Source organism: Chiloscyllium plagiosum, unplaced genomic scaffold, assembly GCF_037043375.1.
Source record: "Chiloscyllium plagiosum isolate Xiang-an unplaced genomic scaffold, Cpla_swu_hap1 HiC_scaffold_4, whole genome shotgun sequence".
NCBI lineage: Eukaryota > Metazoa > Chordata > Chondrichthyes > Orectolobiformes > Hemiscylliidae > Chiloscyllium > Chiloscyllium plagiosum.
The window spans coordinates 9,440,254-9,462,676 of NW_028270142.1; the positions used below are offsets into that span (position 1 = coordinate 9,440,254).

General features: G+C 43.2%; 1 protein-coding gene across 1 annotated transcript in view; it reads left to right on the forward strand.

Annotated features, from left to right (window-relative positions):
- cunh8orf34 (chromosome unknown C8orf34 homolog) overlaps nucleotides 1-22,423 on the forward strand; it is a 398,588-nt gene that overhangs the window by 359,964 nt on the left and 16,201 nt on the right. Inside the window, exons 10-12 of the mRNA XM_043689235.2 lie at nucleotides 4,425-4,498; nucleotides 14,056-14,176; nucleotides 15,681-16,156. Coding sequence (XP_043545170.2) covers nucleotides 4,425-4,498; nucleotides 14,056-14,176; nucleotides 15,681-16,156 — 671 coding nt within the window. The remainder of the gene's footprint in view (nucleotides 1-4,424; nucleotides 4,499-14,055; nucleotides 14,177-15,680; nucleotides 16,157-22,423) is intronic.

The following is a 22,423-nucleotide window of genomic DNA, read 5'->3' on the forward strand; positions in this document are numbered from 1 at the left end:
CTGTTAATTAGGAGTCTGAATATCTGCACCCAGTTGTGTCATTTTTTAAACACTGAAATTGTGATGTTTTTTCTTCATTCATGAAACATGAGCTTTAACTGGCTGGGCCAGTATATATCTCCTGTTGCTATTTGCCTTTGAGAAGGAGGTGGTGAACTACCTTCTAAGTCATTGTGATGCAGGGGGAATATTCCAATACTATATTCTTTCACACAGGCCATAGCTTTCTTAATATTTGATTGTATATGACCTGTAAACTTCAAATATATGTGTCCATAATATGTTTGTTTTCTAATGGACTCAGTAAATGCATTTCCAATACTCTGCAACTGTAAGACTCTTTCAAGGCTGCTTTGCTTGGTTTCTGTTATGAAGCTGAAAAATGTGTTGCTGGAAAAGCGTAGCAGGTCAGGCAGCATCCAAGGAACAGGAAAATCGACGTTTCAGGCATAAGCCTTTCTTCAGGGTTTCTGTTATCTCAAGAATTTTTTAATGTTTCTTTAAGATCTCTTCCTATTATTCCAAAATTCAGACAGTATCGGCCTGGCACACACAATCTCTTTCTGCTGTATAAGGCATTATGGGTCTGAAAGGGTTAATTCTGAGGCGTGCTTTAAGCATCACCCACTATGACCATGCCACAAGGATGTGGATCTCGAATGAGTAAGATCCGCCATCCCGGTGCTTCTCACAGCCTCTGTAATGATTTCCACCACATCAGTGTAACTTGCTAAGATGCAATATATCACTTTAGTAAAGTTTCATTAGTCTTACTCTCCAACCCCTTTGTAAAAAATTCTAACAGTGGCTCAGTGGTTAGCGCTGCTGCCCACAGCTCCAGAGACCCGGGTTCAATTCCTGCCTTGGGCGACTGTCAGTGTGGAGTTTGCACATTCTGCCCGTGTCTGCGTGGATTTCCTCCGGGTGCTCTGGTTTCCTCCCACAATCCAAAAATGTGCGGGTCAGGTGAATTGGCCATGCTAAATTGCCCGTAGTGTTAGGTGAAGGGTTAAATGTAGGGGAATGGGTCTGGGTGGGTTGCGCTTCGGTGGGTCGGTGTGGACTTGTTGGGCCGAAGGGCCTGTTTCCACACTGCAATCTAAACACCATTTGAATTCCAAATTGATTGCTGTGCCCATATGCTAACTCCTTGTGATTTAGGGGTGGTGACAGCATCATGATATTATCACTGGACTGTTAGTCCTGAGACCCAGGTAAATTTCTGGGGTCCCAGGTTCAAATCCTGCCACAGCAAATGGTGAAGTTTGCTTTAAACTTAAAATCTACAATTAAGAGTCTAATGATGGCAATGGATCCATTGTTGACTGTCAAAAAAACCTCGTCTGGTTTACTAACGTCAATTAGGGAAGGAATCTGAGCCTTGTGCTACCCTCTCTGGTTATTTCTATTTCACTTTCTGTCCTTCAACCAATTGTCAATCCATGCTAATATATTACCACCAATCCAATGGATCTTGGTTTGGTGGAGTAACCTCTGTTTGATGGACGTGTGTATGATTATGAGGGGCATGGACTGTTCCTCTCAGTTGAAGGGTCAATAATAAGGAGACATAATTTTAAAGTGAATGGAAGGAGGTTTAGAGGTAATTTGAGGAAAAGCATTTTTTACTCAGAGAATCTGGAACTCACTGCCTGGGAGGCGGGAATCCTCACACAAACCTTTAAGAAGTATTTGGATTAATACTTGAAGTTCCACATCATTCAAGTCTATGGGCATCATACAGGGAAGTGGGACTTGTGTAGGTAATACAGCAAACTTTGTTTGAACTGAGGGAAAATGAGCACTGCAGATGCTGGAGATCACAGGCGAGAGTGTGGTGCTGGAATAGCACAGCAGGTCAGGTAGCATCCGAGGATGAAGGGCTAATGCCCCAAACATTGATTCTCAACTTTGTTTGAACTGATACCTTAAGTACCGGCCCTTTCAATAAACCAGCAAAGATTATGTTCCTCAAATAGCAGACATTTACTGTATTATCGTAATGTGTCCATGATAGCCAAGTAATTACCTGAAGGTGCAATTGAGAAGGCTCTCTACCAGTAAGTCTTAATTAAGGGAAAAGTTGCATTATTATTTAGGTGATTTATGCTGTAAATAAAGTATAACAGCGATGTGTATCCCCCCTGCATTACGTTTCAATTATTTAGTGTGTGTTTTATAGTTAGTAAATTTGCAGATAACACCAAAATTGGAAGTGTAGTGGACAGTGAAGAAGGTTACCTCAAATTAAAATGGGATATTGATCAGATGGGCCAATGGGCTGAGGAGTGGCAGATGGAGTTTAACTTTTATAAATGCAATGTGCTGCGTTTTGGGAAAGCAAATCTAAACAAGACTTATATACTTAATGTGAAAGACCGGACCCTGAACAAAGAGACCTTGGGTTGCAGATTTACAGCTCCTTGAAAGTAGAGTCACAGGTAGATAGGATAGTGAAGAAGATATTTGGTATGCTTTCCTTTATTGGTCAGAGCATTGAGTGTCGGAGTTGGGAGGTCATGTTACAGCTGTACAGGACATTGGCTAGGCTACTGTTGGAATATTGCATGCAATTCTGGTCTTCTTCCTATCGGAAAGATGTTGTGAAACTTGAAAGTGTGCAGAAAAGATTTATAAAAGATGATTCCAGGGTTAGAGGATTTGAGTTATAGGGAAAGACTTAATAACCTGGGGCTGTTTTCCCTTGAGCGTTGAAGGCTGAGGGGTGACCTTATAGAGATTTACAAAATTATGAGGGACATGGATAGGATAAATAGACAAAGTCTTTTCCCTGGGGTCGGGGAGTCCAGAACTAGAGGGCATAGGTTTAGAGTGAGAGGGGAAAGATATAAAAGTGACCTAATGGGCAACTTTTTCACGTTGAGGGTGGTGTGTGTATCAAATGAGCTGCCAGAGGAAGTGGTGGAGGCTGGTACAATTGCATTATTTAAAAGGCATCTGAATGGTTATATGAATAGGAAAGGTTTAGAGGATATGGACCAAGTGCTGGCAAATGGGATTGGATTAGGTTGGGAAATCTGGTCATCATGGACACGTTGGACTGAAGGGTCTGTTTCTGTGCTGTACATCTCCCTGAGTTCATGACTCTATGATTATGTGGATCTCTTGATCAAAGGGGATATTTGATCAATGGGCACATTCCTGGTCCCATAGCTGCTGGTTAATAAAATGTTTGCTGTTGTATATTTTTGGCAGTACAGATTCGATGGGTTGAAGGGCCTTTTCTGTACTGTATGATTCCATGAATACTGCTTTCTTGACGTCTGACATTGGATTGTTCTTCCAGACAATGAAGACTGCTCACTTTGTGACAATGTGAGCTCCTCAGTGAGAGTCTCAGATACGATGATGCTCAAAACAAACTCTTGAGCATAGTTCTCCAGTGCAGTTGACTTCACTTGGTCCGATTGTTCCAGAATTGAGTTGGATCCGTGAAATAGAAGCATCAAATCCCTATAGTGTGGAAGCAGGCTATTCAGCCCGCACTGACCCTCCAAAGAACATCCCACCCAGACCCTCTCCATTCCTATAACGCCTCTTTCCCATGGTCAATCCACCTAATCTGCACATCCCTGGACTCTGGAAGGAAACAGAGCACCCAGAGGAAACCCACACAGACACAGGGAGAATGAGACTGGAAGCGAACCTGTGTCCCTGGTGCTGTGAGGCAGCAGTGCCATCCACAGAGCCACCGTGTCACCTTAATAGGTGTCTATCACATTAGCAGGCCTTCACGTTCTATACCTGTGTCTTCAGCTTTCCTGGCGGGATAGAGAGGCATCTAATCATTGGTGGGGAAAGCGTAATGAGGGAACTCCAATGGAACATTGAGGGCTGGTCCCAGGTGGGGCTGCAGCAGAACAGCAGTTGATGCAAAGAACTCTGAGAGTTTAGCTGGAAGTAGAAAGTCATCCTTAAAAATCCAGAAAAAAATCCTTCAACAGTCAATGAATCCTTTGCTTGGTCCTTCTTGTTTACTCTGTATGGAGCCCAGTTCCTCTGTATCCCCATTCTGTATGGTTCTCATTAGCATGCTCCCAAAAAAAAAAGCCAGAAGGAACATTAGGATCACCACCTTAAATTATATAAATGTTATTTATAAAAAAAACACTCCTGCCAGTTTTTGGTAGGAGCTTCCAACACCTATGCCAAATTCCTCCAGAAGGGTTGGCACGTGGTGTGGGTGTGTATCCATTACAAAACAGATCAATTCTACCCTCCCCTGCAGCCTTTTTGTGCTTGTATCTAGAACACCAGAGACTAATACTGGCTCTGAAATCTCTAATACACACGTGGATCTTATTTATTTAACACACATGTGTATGACTATGCTGTTTGAGATTAATTATTGCTTAAAGATGATATGAGTGTTTCAGAATGAGTTATGTATTCTTTTGGAACAGCTCCATTGCTTGGGGTGGAAAGAGTGATGCAAGATGAAGACGAATTTGAGAGTGCTTCTCAAGTGTCAGGCCCTGTAAGTAAATTGAATTACAGACGACTTGTCTATCGTGATGGATGATCAGTCGTGATAAACCTGCTTACAAGATCCATTACCAGCATGATGTTTTGTTTGAATTGAATATTTGGTTAACTTTTATTGCCAGTATTGTGCAAGCCTATTTTTGCGTAATCAAATCAATAAAACCTAGATACGACTTGCTGGAAGCAACTTCCTTACAGGAAATTGATAGAGAATCTCCAGGCTCTTTGAAGAATAAATATTTTTGTTTTGCAGAATGAGTGCTTTTCGGTCTATGTGGTTTGTTTTGTCCACAGAAAAGTAGGGACGTTTTTCACACCTATGTCAGTTATTGCGTTTCAGACTGGATATTTTGGCCCACATTTTCACAATTTTGTTTACATGTGTTTAAAAATAAACAAACAAGCTTCCATTTATATGGCACCTTTCATATCCTGAGGATCCTCTGAATTACTTCCCAGGCAGTTAAGTATTTTTGGGTGTTGGCACTGTTGAACTGTAGGCAAATATCTCCTCAATTAACAGCAAGGGTATGCAAACAGCAATTATATAATTAATGCAACACCAAAAAAAGGAGGAATTTAGAAACTCAGTTAAAAAATACTCATGTCGCACAGTGGTAGTGTCCCTACCTCAGGCTCAAAAGGTCCAGATTCAAGTCCCATCTACTCCAGAGGTGACGCAATGTGTCTGAATAGAGTTGATTAAAAATAACTAGGATTAATGACACATGCATCTAGCCACAGGCCCAGGCGAGCATTCAATAATAAAAATGTTAGCTCTGCTTTCTCTCCACAGATGCCATCAGATTTGCTGAGTTTCTCCAGCAATTCCTATTTTTGCTTATGTGCTGGACTCACAGGTTCAATTCCCATCATGTCGGCTGACTGAGTTTAAACCAAGTTAATATCCTAAGATCAGGTGAGGCATTGATAGGGTGAATGCACTCAGTCATTTTCCCAGGGTTGGGGACTCAAGGCCGAGAGGGCGTCGGTTTAAATTTGGATGGAAAAGAATAAAAGGGAACTCAAGGGGCTACTTTCTTACACAGAGGGTGGTACACAAATGGAATGAGCTGCCAGTGGAAGTGGTTGAGGTTGGTACATTAACAACATTTAAAAGGCATTTGAGTAAATTCATGAATAGGAAAGATTTAGAAGGATATGGGCCAAGTGCAGGGAAATGGGGTTAGCGTGGATGGGCATTTTGGTCAGCCTGGACCAGTTGGGCTGAACGGCCTGTCTCCATGATTTTATGACTCTAATACAAATCTCAAGTCGAAAACTAATCTCAATAATGGTGACCATCAAACCCCAATTAATTCATCCATGTTCCATTAGGGGGACAAGTCTGCCCATTCTTACCTGGTCTGGACTCTGTGGGACTCCAGCACCAGAGAAAGGTGTTGGCCCTTAACTGCGCTCTGAAATGGCCATTAAGTTGCTCAATCCCAGAGTGATTCAGGATTGGTAACAAATGCTGACCTTAGCTGTGATGCCCAGATCCCAAGAAAGAATAAAGAAACCAATGCCATGTTATGACACACCTCAGTGAAAGGTAGGACATTCTCCCAGGAGTATTTGCACTGTCACTGTACCACAAGACCTCTACTTTAATTTAAATTTAAATTCCACCAATCGCTGTGGTGGATAATACCACCACACCATTCCCACCACCCCTCCCCAACCATGTTAATTAACAAGCTGATCTAATCTATTGCAACCAAATCAGAAATTGCTGGAGAAACTCGGCAGGTCTGGCAGCATCAGCAGAGAGAAATCACGAGTTAGTGTTAATGACCAGCTCTGAGGAAGGATCAACATCAAATCTGTCCTGCCGTTCACTGAGATCAAGTCTGATCCAGTCATTCTGAACTCCATTTTCCTGCCCCATAAAACGTGATTTCCTGACTGAATAGAAATCTACCTGCCTCAACCTTGAATATTAATGAATAGAGCTCACCACCACCTTCTCAAGGGCAACTAAGAATGGTCAGCAAAAGCTTTCCTGCCCATTGAGTATCTTCGGAATGCCAATAGTATATTCTCCTGCAAAGACTGGCACAATGTTTGCTTTTTATTTTCCCTTTTTCTTGGTTATTGTTTGATAGTTTTTAAACTTTTCCAATCCTCTGAGGGGCCACCAATTTTTGCCACATTGAATGTGTCTAGAAGAGTAGGAATTATCGCCTTGAAATATCTGAGAGACCTTAACAAGATGGATCCTGACGGCACAGTTTAAGAAAAAGAACTCTCACTTTTAAGGTGGAGATGAGGAATTTTTCTTTTCTCTTTCAGACGATTACCAGTCAGTGGAATGATTTTCCCCAGAGAGGAGGCTATGTTATTCATTGCTGAGGTAGTCATGATTTGGAGAGGCCAGTGTTGGACTGGGGTGTACAAAGTTAAAAATCACACAACACCAGGTTATAGTCCAACAGGTTTAATTGGAAGCACACTAGCTTTCGGAGACAACCGCCTGATGAAGGAGCCCCAAAAGCAGGTGTTGTGTGATTTGTAACATTGCTGAGGTAGATTTTGAGGTGCAGGAGACTGGAGGGCTATAGGAGCAGACCAGAAAGTGGAGTTGAGTGCAGAATGAAAGCCATGGTTTTATCGAATGGTGGGTCACGCTTGATGGGCTGAATGGCCTACTCCCGCTTCTAAATCCCATTTTCCCATGAAATGTGGGATTTCTAAGGTTGAGCTGTGGCGTCGATTACTTTTTGATAAAATGCATCTAAATTGATTGATTGATTGATTGTCATGTGCACCAAAGTACAGTGGAAAGTTTTGTTTATGAGTAGTACAGGCTGATCATAGTAAGCAAGGATGTGCAGAACAAAAAGACTTAGACAGAGGCATACAGGTTACATTGCACAGGGTGTGCACTGGGCAAGAGCAGCGTTAGCATGATCAGCATTATTTCATGTTAGAGAGGTCTAATAACAGCAGGGAAAACACTGTTCCTGAACTTGTTGGTGCATGTTTTCAGACTTCTGTATCTTCTGCCTGATGGAAGAGGTTGGAAGAGAGCACTACCAGGGTGAGAAGGGTCTTTGATGATGTTGGCAGCCTTTCTGTGGCAGTGAGCCATGTAAATGGAGTCCATGGATAGAAGGTTGGCTTCCGTGATGGTCTGGGCTGAGCACACCACCAGGACATTATGTACCCGGACACTGTGCTTTCAATGGTGCATCTGTAGAAGTTAGTGAGGGTCCTTATGGACAGGCCGAATTTCCTGAACTGCCTGAGGAAGGAGAGGCATTGTTGTGCGTTCTTGACTGTCACATATACATGACAAGTCCAGGACAGGTTGTTGGTTATTGTCACTCTGAGGAACTTGACACTCTCTACCCTCTCAACCTCCACTCCAGTGATGTAGACATGGGCATATTCTCCTCCTTTCTTTCTGAAGTCAATCATCAGTTCTTTAGTTTTCCCAACATTGAGAGAGAGGTTGTACTGGAGGTGGGGGAGGAAACTAGCCAAGTGAGAAAGATGTTTTATTTGTTTTTCAAGATTTTTGTTTGGTATTGAAAAGGATAGAGATTAAATTTTCTAGCTGGGCACTGAGTGATCTGCCATCTCCTCTTCCACCTCTGAAGCCTTGTTCAGGAAAAGAATCTCAACCTGAAACTAGTCTCTCCTGGTCATTGTAACCTCTGTTCTGGCCTCATCCTTTTGTTTTTCTGCACCCTCTCCAGTCTCTCGATATATTTTCGTTTATTCATTTTGTGGGACGTGAACGTCGCTGTCTGGCCCAGCATTTATCGTCCGTCCCTCGTTGACCTTGAGAAGGGGTTGAGCTGCCTTCTTCAACCTCTGCAGTCCACCTGCTGTGGGTTGACCCACAATGCCCTCAAGGAGGGACTTCCAGGATTTTGACCTAGCAACAGCGAGGTGATATATTTCCAAGTCAAGATGGTGAGTGGCTTGGAGGGGAACTTGAAGGTGGTGGTGTTTCCATTTGCCTGCTGCCCTTGTCCTTCTAGATGGAAGTGGTCGTGTGTTTGGAAGGTACGTCTGAGGATCTTTGGTGAATTTCTGAAGTGCATCTCGTAGATAGTACACACTGCTGCTACTGAACATCGGTGGTGGAGAGAGTGGATTCTTGTGGATGTGGTGCCAATCACAAATGCTTTATCCTGGATAGTGTCAAGCTTCTTGAGTGTTGTTGGAGCTGCATTCATCCAGGCAAGTGGGGAGTATTCCATCACACTCCTGACTTGTGCCTTGTAGATGGTGTGGACAGGCTCTGGGGAGTCAGGAGGTGTGTTACTCCCTCCTGTGTCCCTCGCCTCTGACCTGCTCTTGTAGTCACTGTGTTTATACGGTGAGTCCAGTTGAATTTATGGTCAATGATAACTTCCAGACTGTTGATTGTGGAGGACTCAGTGATGATAACAGCACGTCAAGGAATGGTGGTTAAATAGTTTGTTATTGGTGATGGACATTTGTGTGGCACGAATGTTACTTTCCACATGTCAGTCCAAGGAGAATGTGAGAACTGCAGATTCTGGAGAGTGTGATGCTGGAAAAGCACAGCAGGTCAGGCAGCATCTGAGGAGCAGGAGAATCAATGTTTCAGGCATAAGCCCTTCATCAGGAATGAGACTTGTGGGCTGGGCCCAAGCCTGGATATTGCTTTTCAATTCAGTTCCTCTCGATATGAACCCAAGTGTTTTACATTTCTTTACTTGTGCTTTTATTAATCTACTAATCTGTCCTTTATAATTTGTGGAACTGTACACCTCAATCCCTCTGTTTCTCAGTCCAATTCAGACTCTTATCTCCCCAGACAGTAGGTTGCAGTCTGACTGCCCCTACAAAAATGTGTCCTATCACACTTATCTCTATAATTAATTTTCCATTTGCGTGCCTCATTCTGCAAGTTTATCAACACCATCTTGCATTTTGTTAAAGCGTTTCTTGGCATTACCTATTTAATTTAATTTCAGCCCAATCTATTGTAGTTGTGCTTCTTTTTCTGAGTCCAAGACTTTCATGTAGATAGTGAACTTATCGAACGCCATTTCCAACATCCAGCTAATTGGAGTAAAAACCCTAAAGCATGGTCATATTCAGTCACAGCTATTCATATGCAGAAGACTGAGCTCAGTTTAAAAGGCATAGGGGGCTCTGGCTTGATGGTCGAATTCTGGTTATAATTCATTTGAGGCAAGATTCTGGCAAAATTTTCCACCACCCTACTTTACTCTGTTTACCAACTCCCAACTTCCTATTCTCTATCGGAGGACGGAGCTTTTATATTCTATTCCTCTGACAATATACCCCAATATTTTTTAATTGCTCCACCATTTGAAGTATTCAGACTGTATGACAACTGACTTTGTCAAGCTGCTTGTAATTTGATAAAACAAGAATATAAATGATTTGGACGTGAGTATAGGAGGTATGGTTAGTAATTTGACACCAAAACAGTGGACATTGGGCCCTTGATGAGAATGGGCCAATGGGCCAAGGAGTGGCAGGTGAAATTTATTTAGATAAAGGTGACGTGTCGCATTTTGGTAAGGCAAACCAGGGCAGGACTTACTGATAGGGCACTGGGGAGTGTGGCTGGACAAAGAGATGTGGGAATGCCGGTATATAGTTCCTTGAGAGTGAATAGATGGACAGGGTTGTGAAGAAGGCATTTGACATACTTGCCTTCCTTGGTCATAACATTGAGTGTCGGGGTTGAGACGTCATGGTTGAGCTTGAGGTTGTACAGGACATTGGTGAGGCCACTTCTGGAGTACCATGTTCAATTCTGATCACCCTTCAATAAGAAGCATGTTGTTAAACATGAGAAGGCACAGAAAAGATTTACAAGCATGTGGCTAGGACAGCAGGGTTTGAGTTATATAGAGGGGTTGAATAGGCTAGGGCTATTTTCCCTGGAGCATCAGAGACCGAAGGGGACCCTTATGGAGATTTATAAAATCAGGAGGGGCATGGATTGAGTGAATAGCCAAAGTCTGTTTCCTAGGCTTTGAGAGACCAAAACTAGAGGGCATAGGTTTCAGCTGAGAGGAGGAAAAAGGACCTGAGGGTTAACATTTTTCAGGCAGAGGGTGGTGCAGATGCCTGAAAATCTGTAGGAGAAGCAGGAACTGCTGGAGAAACTCAGCAGGTCTAGCAGTATCTCTGGAAAGAAAAAGAGTCAGAATTTCGAGTCCAATGACCCTTCTTTGGAACCAGTTTTCCAGCAATTTCTGTTTTTGTTTGTAATTTGAACCACCCTATTATATATTAATGATGCCCATTTTTGGCCAACACTCTGTAAATTAAGCAAATAAGAATCTTCCTTCCACTATTCCATTTAGCTAAATGATTAATAAATTTGAATCTACATTGAAATTCTTCACTTTCACTTTCAGATGATCAGTTTTCATTATAATTGTTTTCCACTGCATGTAATGCAATGCTACAAGCACCTCTTAGAATCTAAGATTCTGCACTTTTACGCAAGGTCTGGAATATAATTGGGTCAACTCCAATCACTGCTTGAAGCAAACACAAGGAGGAGTATGATTGTGTTCTCATTAACCTACTATATTATTTGCCCTGACATTTGATAGTAGCTTTCTAATGTGGGATTTGGAGGAAGAATATAAAAGCTGGATGACAAAGTGTAAACAAAGCTTCCTCTTTGCAATTTGCAGAAAAATGCTGATCCCTTGAAACTAGGCCAGGGGGTTCCCTCGGTTTCCCACTTTAACCCTGGCATGAGATCGGTGAAAGCTCCAGATCGAGTGGTGTCAATGGTTGGGAAAAACTCCAACTGGAAAGTGTTCATGTCTGAATGACAACAAGTAAGGATAGAACTCCGCTCAGTTGTAATTAAAAACCAAATAAACTTAGGTTGGTGTCAATCAGAAACAAAACCAGACATTGCTGGAAAAGCTCAGCAGGTCTACATGCATCTGTGGAGAGAAATCAGAATTAACATTTCAGGTTGAGTGACCCTTCCTCAGTTGTAATTATATAGTCAAATAGACCATTGATATTCCAAGTCTACAAATCTGTAAGCTGGCAGATGCCACAGTGGCTCAGTGGTTAGTGCTGCTGCCTCACAGTGCCAGGGACCCGGGTTCGATTTCATCCTCGGGTGACTGTCTGTGTGGAGTTTGCACATTTTCCCCTTGTCTGCGTAGGTTTCCTCCAGGTGCTCCAGTTTTCTCCCACAGTCCAAAGATGTGCAGGTCAGGTGAATTGGTCATGCTAAATTGCCCACAGTGTGCAGGCTTGGTGGATTAGCCATGGGAAATATAGGGTGGGGGGCATGGGTCTGGGTGGGATGCTCTTCGGAGGATTGGTGTGAGTTCAATGGGCCGAATGGCCTGCTGCCACACGTAGGAATTTTTTATTCCATTTCTCTGAGTATTCAATTATTCCCTGTCTGAGTTACAGGGGAAGATTAGTTGAAAGCCCATGGAATTTCAGTATCTCCCTCTCTAGGATCATCTATTAGTAAAATATCAACAAATGCCTGGTATGTAGGGCAGCACGGTGGCTCAGTGGTTAGCACTGCTGCCTCACAGCTCCAAGAACCTGGGTTCAATTCCAATGTGAAGTTTGCATATTCTCCCCATGTCTGCGTGGGTTTCCTCCGGGTGCTCCCACAATCCAAAGATGTACAGGTTAGGTGGATTGGCCATGGGAAACTGCCCATAGTCTCCAGGGATGTGTCAGTTAGGTGCATTAGTCAGGAATAAATATAGGATAATATGGTAGGGCAATGGGTCTAGGCTGGTTATTCTTTGGAGGGTTGGTGTGGACATGTTTTCATTCTATGAATTTGTGAAAGTGTACTTCATTATAAATCAGTGTCGTTCTTTAGAGGAGGAGTAGGCCCGGGATCCTATTGAAACCTTTCAGTGAGATTGTGGTTGATCTGTAACCTAACACCATATACCAGCCTTTGCCCTTATTCCTTAATGCCTTCAGGAACAAAAATCTATCAATTTTAATTTTAAATTTAGTAATTAATCGAGCATAACTGCCGTTTGTATGAATAAATTATTCCTAATTTTACTCCCAAGGGAACTGGATTCAATTCCTAGCTGATACCCTCCTAGTGAGAGATTTCCCAGCCAGAGGAAATAACTTCCGCTCACTGAACCTTTGAATATAGGAGTTGGGATATTACGTTGAGGATATACAGGACATTAGTGAAGCCTCTTAGAACAATAACAATGAACTGTGCAGACATGAGTAAGCCCTTCGGCCCTCCAAACCTGCACCCGGTACATTTTGCCCTTCCATATTGAAACTGTCTTCACTGACAGGATCCGTATCCCTCTATTCCCTGCCTATTCCTGTTTTCATCCAGGTGCTTCTTGAATGCTGCAGTTGGGTCTGCTTCCACCACCTCGTCTGGCAGCGTGTTCCAGGCACTCCCCACCCTTTGTGTGCCTTGCACATCTCTTTTAAACATACCCCCCCCTCACCCCTGCACCTTGAAACTGTGTCCCCTAGAACTGTTCTGAAGTACTCTGTCCAGTTCTGGTCACCCTGTTATAGGAAGGATTTTATTAAGTTGGAGAGGGTTCCAAAAAGGTTTACCAGGATGTTGCCAGGAAGGGAGGGTTTGAGTTATAGAGAGAGGCTGGATAGGCTGGGATTTTTCTCACTTCGAGTATAGGAGACTGAGGGGTGATCGTATAGAGGTTTAGAAAGTCATGAGGGGCATGGATATGGTGAATGGTAAGTGTCTTTTTCCCTAGGATGGGGGATTAAGACTTGGGGGCATATTTATAAGGTGAGAGGAGAAAGGTTTAAAAAAGGCGTAAGGGACAATTCTTTTACACAGAGTGTGGTTCATGTGTAGAATGAACTTCCAAATGAAGTGATGGTTGCGGGTGCAGTTATAACATTTAAAAGACATTTGGATAGGTACATGAATAAGAAACATTTGGAGGGATATAGGCCAAGCGCAGACAGGTGGGACTAGATTCGTTTGGGATTATCGTCAGCATGGACTGGTTGAGCCGAAGGGTCTGCTTCTATGCTGTATGACTCAATCACTATCAGTGGTGGGTGCAGATTCAGTTGTTAATTTTAAATTTAAGGAAGATTTATTTTTATTAAGCAAGGGTATGAAGAGAAATGGCCAAAGGCAGGTGTTTGTAGTCAGACTACAGGTAGGCCACGATCTCATTGAGTGGTGGAACAGGCTTGAGGGACTGAATGACTTATTCCTGTTCCTATGTTCCTACCCGCTGTGTTCCCTTTTTGTATTTTTAAAACTTCTATCAAAGCACCCCTTCATTTACTAAATTCTCCTCATAGTTCAGGTCTCAATCTCAGAGATCTATGATGCACTCCCTTGACTCCATGTTTTTCTCTCCAGGGTGTATTTCCCAGCACTGTGGTCTATACTGTAGTCTAACCAGGACGTTTGTGACATAACTTCCACACCTTGTATTCTGTTCCTCTGAAGGCTGTCCTGATTATTTCAGTGACTGATTCATTTAAATGAATGATTCATTTAAATGAACACATAAAAAGAAATTGTATAACCTCGTTTTTCTGTACAAACAGCGCCAGCCATTCTGGGAATCCTGTCTACCTCCTGGCCAAAGTGGAGGATCTTTGAGTCAGAAACAGCCAAAAGATTTAATGGCCTCAAAAGAAATGTTATCCGTGGAGAAACATCTCACTGGTATGTACAAACTCCTCCTCTTTACAATGACGTGGAGGTGCCAGCATTGGGCTGGGGAGGTCAAAGTTAAAAATCATACAACGTCAGGTTATAGTCCAGCAGGTTTATTTGGAAGTACAAGCTTTCAAGGCACTGCTCCTTCATCAGGTACCTTTGAAAGCTTATACTTTCAAATAAACATGTTGGATATGGCTGGCTCAGAGGTAGAAGACAGAGGGTGGTGGTGGAGGGTTGTTTTTCAGACTGGAGGCCTGTGACCAGTGCAGTGCCACAAGGATCGATGCTGGGTCCACTAATTTTCGTCATTTACATAAATGATTCGGATGTGAGCATAAGAGGTATAGTTAGTAAGTTTGCAGGTGACACCAAAATTGGAGGTGTAGTGGACAGCGAAGAGGGTTATCTCAGATTACAACAGGATCTTGACCAGATGGGCCAATGGGCTGAGAAGTGGCAGATGGAGTTTAATTCAGATAAATGCGAGGTGCTGCATTTTGGGCAAGCAAATCTTAGCAGGACTTATACACTTAATGGTAAGGTCCGAGGGAGTGTTACTGAACAAAGAGACCTTGGAGTGCAGGTTCCTAGCTCCTTGAAAATGGAGTCACAGGTAGATAGGATTGTGAAGAAGGCGTTTGGTATGCCTTCCTTTATTGGTCAGAGTATTGAGTACAGGAGTTGGGAGGTCATATTGTGGCTGTACAGGACATTGATTAGGCCACTGTTGGAATATTGCATGCAATTCTGGTCTCCTTCCTATCGGAAAGATGTTGGTAACTTGAAAGGGTTCAGAAAAGATTTACAAGGATGTTACCAGGGTTGGAAGATTTGAGCTGTAGGGACAGGTTGAATAGGCTGGGGCTGTTTTCCCTGGAGCGTCGGAGGCTGAGGAGTGACCTTTATAGAGGTTTATATGATCATGAGGGGCATGAATAGGATAAATAGGCAAAGGTTTTTTTTCCCTGAGGTGGGGGAGTCCAGAGCTTGAGGGCATAAGTTTAGGGTGAGAGGGGAAACTTTTTCACACAGAAGGTGGTATGTGTATGGAATGAGCTGCCAGAGGAAGTGGTGGAGGCTGGTACAATTGTAACATTTAAAAGGCATTTGGATGGGTATATGAATAGGATGGGTTTGGAAGGATATGGGCCGTGTACTGGCAGGTGGGACTAGATTGGGTTGAGATATCTGGTTGGCATGGACGAGTTGGACCGAAGTGCTGTACATCTCTATGACTCCAATGGTAATTATCAAAAAACAATAAAATAAATCTTATGAAATGCCAGGGCTTCTGCATTTCCTGGACCAGATATTTATTAAAACACTAGCTAAGGTCTTCTGGAATTACTCAGGACAACATTTTTTTCTGTGTCCTCTTTTATGTTCAACCCCCTTTCTCAATTCATCTGTCTCCCATTGTGGCCAGTTTTAATTGGAAGATGTTCATCACATTGTGTCACCTGCTTTCCACTCCTATGACTAAAGAAAGTACAATTCTCTATTACAGAACCTGACAAAGATTGCGCTGCAAAAACATTAACAGTGGAATCTGAAATGGGAAGCAGTTTGGATATGCAAAGTAAGTCACCCATGTCAAATTACCATGGAGATCTGTCGCAGACAGTACTGGGCCAAACCTTGCGACCTCAGACACCAACGAGTCTTTTTGGGAAAGAGATTCCGCCTTGGAGCCAAAGAGGTAAATTACCACAGAGCTCCAGTCCCCAGAACAGCAGAGATGGGATTCCTAACAACCAGTATAACAGACCTCAAACATCATTAACTCAAGGAAGTCGTCCTGCAACACCTAACAGTCAATTGTATCAAACCACACGTTCCAGCAATCCTGGCAATAAAGAAGTCTTCAACAATCCAAATAGAATGGCATTGCCTATCAGTCATACTGGAAGAAGACTTAGTTCTCCAGTTAACCAGGCTGGCAAAACTGCTGAGAATCCTTTGCAAAGGAGCCATTTGTCTGAGGTAAGAATACTTAGATCATTTTGATCTCTGGTAGCAAATTATTTAAAAATGAAGAAGGTGTGCAAAAGCATATTTGAAAACTAAAACTTCTACCACACAAACTAATTTCCGAGAAAACTGTCAGCCAATAGTTGAAGGTTCAGGAAAATCAGAGAAATCATATTGTTTTGATGTGAGCATTGGAAAAGAAATTTAGCTAAATCGATATTCATGAAGAACATTGTCTTCCAACAAGAACATCTTGTAAAGCCATTGTAGGAAGGGCAACTAGGGATGGGTAAAAGATGCTGGCCTAGCCAGTGATGCTCAGATCTCCTGAATGAATAAAATATTTCCAAAGTAAGTAAGTGATTCGAGTAAATGCAATCTGAATATTTAATCAAATATGAGAAATATCAGTGTAAATTATGGAAGTCAAAGAGTTGGTATGTTTGATGGCTTTCCCTTTAATCTTCACTCAGTTCCTTTCCTTCCTGATGTAATTATACCCGATCACAAATACAACACTCACATCATCACCATAATGGGAGGGATCTCATAACTACACCCTTTCTATCTGTTGCCAAGTGAGAAATTTAAGTGAGAAATTAATTCCCATTTGTGGAGTGAGGGCATTGCTGACTAAGCCAGCATTTATTGTCCAGAGGGCAGTTAAGAATTAACCACGTTTCTGTGGGTCTGGAGTCACATGTAGGCCAGACCAAATAAGGATGGCAGTTTCCTTCCCCAAAGGGACATTAGTGAGCCAGATGGGTCACCATTAGACTCCCATTTCCAGATATTTATTCCACTCTCTGCCATGGGCCGGATTTGAACCTGGGTCACTGGAACGATGCTTGTATCTCTGCAATAATAGATTGGCCATCTAGGCCATCAACTCCCCTTAAATAGAATGACTTGTAGTCTGTTGCTTATATTCTTTATTGCAGGCTACACCCACTTGAGAACAGCACTGTATTTCAAAATTTCTTTTATTCGTTCATGGGATGTCAATGTCACTGGCTGGGCCAGTATTTATTGACCGTTCCAAACATTTATTGAGAAGGTAGCATTGAGCTGCCTCCTGGAGTCACTGCAGTCACTGTGTACTGTTAGGGAATGCTGTTGGGAAGAAATTCCAATATTTCGAACCAGGAACGCTGAAGGAATGGTGATATATTTCCAAGTCAGGATGGTGAATGAATTGGAGAGAAACTTGGTGTTCCCATGTAACTGCAAGCCTTGTCCTATTGGATGGCAGAGGGGTATTTGGAAGATGCTGTCTGAGGATCTTTGGTGAATTTCTGTAGTGCCATCTTGTAGATAGTAGACACTGCTGCTACTGAGCATCGGTGGTGGAGGGATTGAATGCTTGTGGGTATGATGCCAGTCAAGCGGGCTGCCTTGTCTTGGATGGTGTCAAGCTTCTTGAGTGTTGTTGAGCTATACTTATCCAGGCAAGTCAGGGGTATCCATCACACTCCTGACTTCTACTTTGTAGATGATTAACAGGGTTTGGGGAGTCAGGAAGTGAGTTACTCACCACTGTATTCCTAGCTTCTGACCTGCTCTTGTAGCCACTGTGTTTATGTGGTGAATCCAGTGTGTTTTTGGTCAATGGGGCAATGGTTAGATGGTCTCTTATTGAAGATGGTCATTGCCTGGAATTTGCAAGACATGAATGTTACTTGTCAGCTCAAGCCTGGATATTGGCCAGATCTTGTCACATTTGAACATGGGCGTCACTCTGTTTTTATGGTTAAAGCAGATGGGAGTTAGTATTAGCAGCAGGTTAGATTCTTATCAGAGTAAGCTAAGTGCTTAGAGATGTATGATTAAACTGTTCCAAAGACCAGAAAATTGGCGCTAGGCCAATTAAGGAGGTAACTTCAACTTACCAATTAGTTTCTAAGGTTTATACGTTTTGTAAGATCTAGAATCCATGGTCCACCTTAGGAGATAGATGAAGCTATTAGTATCCCTGCAACCATAATGTGGTGGGTGAATGGCTCACCCTTTGTTATTCAGCTATGCTCTTATTTCCTTGCTGTTTTGCAGTGTTCATACAAACTTTGGTGTGAAAATCCATTTAACTTTGTCCATTAGAAGTTAATAGAACTATAATCAACTTATGAGTCATGTAATTTTAGTTCAGCAAAGTCCCGTTGGTTTTAAAATTAAACAAGAAAGTACATTTTTTAAAACTGAATTTTCAACCTGTTCACGTCTTATCAAGAGGTCATGTTTGAATCCATCCAATCAAATGTTTTCGCCTTCTTACCAAAGTCACAGAATTTGTACTGTGCAACGTAATGAGTGATTCCTCTTTTTTCTTCCTCAACCTGTCTGCAGCCTTTAAAATGCTTGATCACTCCATCCTGTTACATTATTGATCATCTCCCTTCTTTCCTTCTCACCTTGTTAATTGTAACCAGGGAATGACATTGGTTCCTCTACCGAGTACTGCACCATTTCCGCTGATTTCCCCAAGACACTAGCCTTGGCCATCTGTGCGTTGTCCCTCGGCAAGCATAATGTAAAACACATTGCCAGGTGCTACATAAATGCAAGGTGTTGTTGTAAGAGATTTTAGAGGCCGGAAAGGATAATGCCAGGGAAAGATTTGGAAAAACAGGAATAAAAATCTTCAAACTGAGGTCCAACGAGCATAGAGGTGATGGGCCAATAGTACAAGTTAGATGACAGGGCAACAGATTTTTAGATAAACGCAAAGAGTTTGTAAGGTGTGCAACCTGCCAGAAGACCATGGAGGTAACAAGATAACAAAAGTGTGGATCAGATTTTCAGCAGTAGATGAGCTGAGCTGTCATTAGGTGCGTGGGTCAACGTTTGTTATAGCCAAAGTTAAAAATCACACGACACCAGGTTATAGTCCAACAGGTTTATTTGGAATCACTAGCTTTCGGAGCGCTGCTCCTTTGTCAGGTACCTGCATGATGAAGGAGGTGCGCTCTGAAAGCAAGTACTTCCAAATAAACCTGTTGGACTATAACCCGGTGTTGTGTGGTTTTTAAGTTTGTTCACCCCAGTCCAACCCTGGCACCACCACATCTCTGTTATAGCCATAGATGGAGCTGACTGTGTTATGGAGAAGGTTTCAGGGTTAGGAATTTAGTTAGTGTTCAAGGGGACATGTTGCTCCTAATCTGAATTGTCTGTTATTTTCCAACATTTCCTGTTTAGCAACCTTGGTATTCTACAAAATTAAATTGGGTAAATATTTCTGAATCTTCTGTTAGCCTTTTAACTAATCTTTTTGAATGCAATCACCACAGTTCCCCCTTTCCAACCTTCTATGATATGACTCCCTTGCAATAATTATTAATGCCTCACAAAAAACTCTCCCAGTCTCTCAGAGCACTTTTAAGTTCTGAAAATGTGTTGCTGGAAAAGCGCAGCAGGTCAGGCAGCATCCAAGGAGCAGGAGAATCGATGTTTCGGGCATGAGCCCTTCTTCAGGAATGAAGAATGAGCCTGAAGAAGGGCTCATGCCCGAAACGTCGATTCTCCTGCTCCTTGGATGCTGCCTGAACTGCTGCGCTTTTCCAGCAACACATTTTCAGCTCTGATCTCCAGCATCTGCAGTCCTCACTTTCTCCTAGACACTTTTAAGTTCACCTACTCCTGGATGTTTACTTATTTTGAATCTTTTTCCAATTAAATATTGCTCCCATACCTATAGTTTGTTGCGAAAAATTCTATCGCATTCCTGAGCAAAACACAGGACTAGGGCATTGATATGACAGTCTAGATTAGAGTGGTGCTGGAAAAGCACAGCAGGTCAGGCAGCATCCGAGGAGCAGGAAAATCAACGTTTCAGGCAAAAGCCCTTCATCAGGAAACAGGGTGCCTTTGTCCCATCTTTAACTTACAAATTCCTTTCCCTGTCTCTATTTTATTGGAACGTCTCCATTTACAAATCTGCATTTCTAGCATATAAAATGCTGCCATTATATTTCTCCATCCTCAGTGTGTTGAAATGATGATTCAATGCCTCCTCTTCTAAATCAATTGGAAAAACCATGCAACAAAAACAGGTAACAGAAATGGAGAGGCACTGGATTCATAACATAGAGCAGCACAGGCTCTTCGACCCACCATGGCTGTGCTGACCATGATACCATTTTACAGAATCCCTACACTGGGGAAACACTCCCATTGGCCCAACAAGTGCACACCAACCCTCTGAAGAGTAACCCATCCAGACCCATTGCCCTACATTTACCCCTGACTAATGCACTGAACCAACACATCCCTGAACACTATGGGCAATTTAGTGCAGCAAATTCACCTAACCTGCACATCTTTGGATTGTGGGAGGAAATCAGAGCACCCGGAGGAAACCTACGTAGACAGGAGGAGAATGTGCAAACTCTACACAGTGACCTGAGGCTGGAATTAAACCCAGGTTTAATTCATGCCCTGACGCTGTGAGGCAGCAGTGCTACCCACTGAGCCACCTGCCTGCACATGGTCAATTTCCCCCATTCCCCTTCCTGTTCTTCTTTCCATCTAAATGCCTCTTAAGTATTGCTATTGTAGCTGCTTCTACCACCTCCCCTGGCTGTGTGTTCCAGGCACCAACAATGCTGTGTAAGGCACTTGCCTCACACACCTCCTTTAAATGTTCCCCCTCTCACCTTAAATCTATGCTCCCCCTTAGCATTTGGCATTTCCACCTTGGGAAACAGACTCTGACTATCCAGCCCATCCGTGCCCATCATGAACCATTAACTCAGCTGTCTCTCTACAGAAGCTGAAAGGACTGTTGAGTTTCTCCAGCAATTTCTGCTTTTGTTTCAGATTTCCAGCATCCGCAGTTCTTTGGTTTATGTTGAAACCTCTTACTGTTCCTAGCTTGCCCTTTCTCATTCACCCCACATTCTCCTATGAAACCCCTACATTGTACCATCACTCGTCCATTTACCTTACTTTCTTGCCCTGTTGCCTTTTACCTTAGTTTTCAAAAAGGAAACTGAGTCTGTAAGTACTGCTGGACATCATACGTCGAGCCTAGGTTATTCGCAGAATATGGCTCACCGTGGAAACCCGATCTCATGTTTAAGAAAGATCGAAAGATCGCGGTGATCGATGTCACAGTGTGGTGCAAAAACGACACCAAAGCGCTGGAAATGGCATGGCGTGATAAAAGCGAGAAATACAACCACCTTAACGCTGAGATAATGGAATTGACGGGAGGCTCTGAACCCAAGTACTTTGGCCTCGGGATGGGCACTCGAGACAAGTGGTTGGGCTTGAATAACGCATCCATCAAAGTCTTACCTGCACAGCCACCAATATCATTTATTGTATCCATTGCTCCCGATGCGGTCTCCTCTACATTGGGGAGACTGGACGCCTCCCAGCAGAGCGCTTTAGTGAACATCTCCGGGACACCCCCACCAATCAACCTCACCGCCCCGTGGCCCAACATTTCAACTCCCCAATAAAAGCAAATTACTGCAGATGCTGGAATCTGAAATCAAAAGAGAAAATGCTGGAAAATCTCAGCAGGTCTGGCAGCATCAGTAAGGAGAGAAAAGAGCTGCTGTTTCGAGTCTAACTGACCCTTTGTCAAAGCCCCTTTCAGCTCCCCGTCCCACTCAGCCGAGGACATGCAGGTCCTGGGCCTCCTCCACCGCCGCTCCCTCACCACCCGACACCTGGAGGAAGAACGCCTCATCTTCCTCCTCGAAACACTTCAACCCCAGGGCATCAATGTGGATTTCACCAGTTTCCTCATTTCCCCTTCCCCCACCTCACCCCAGCTCCAGCCTTCCAGCTCAGCACTGTCCTCATGACCTGTCCTACTTGCCTATATTTCTTCCCACCTATCCAGTCCACCCTCCTCTCTGACCTATCACCTTCATCCCCACCCCCATTCACCCATTGTACTCTTTGCTACCTTCCCCCACCCTCCTCCCTGACCTATCACCTCCATCCCCACCCCCATTCACATATTGTACTCTTTGCTACCTTCCCCCACCCTCCTCTCTGACCTATCACCTTCATCCCCACCCCCACTCACCTATTGTACTCTATGCTACTTTCTCTCCACCCCCACCCTCCTCTCATTTATCTCTCCACCCTTCAGGCACTCTGCCTCTATTCCTTTTGAAGGGCTTTTGCCCGAAACATCGATTTTCCTGCTTCTCGGATGCTGCCTGACCTGCTGTGCTTTTCCAGCACCACTCTAACCTAGACTCTGGTTTCCAGTATCTGCAGTCCTTGTTTTTACCGGGCTTGAATAACAGCCTCATGAAATTC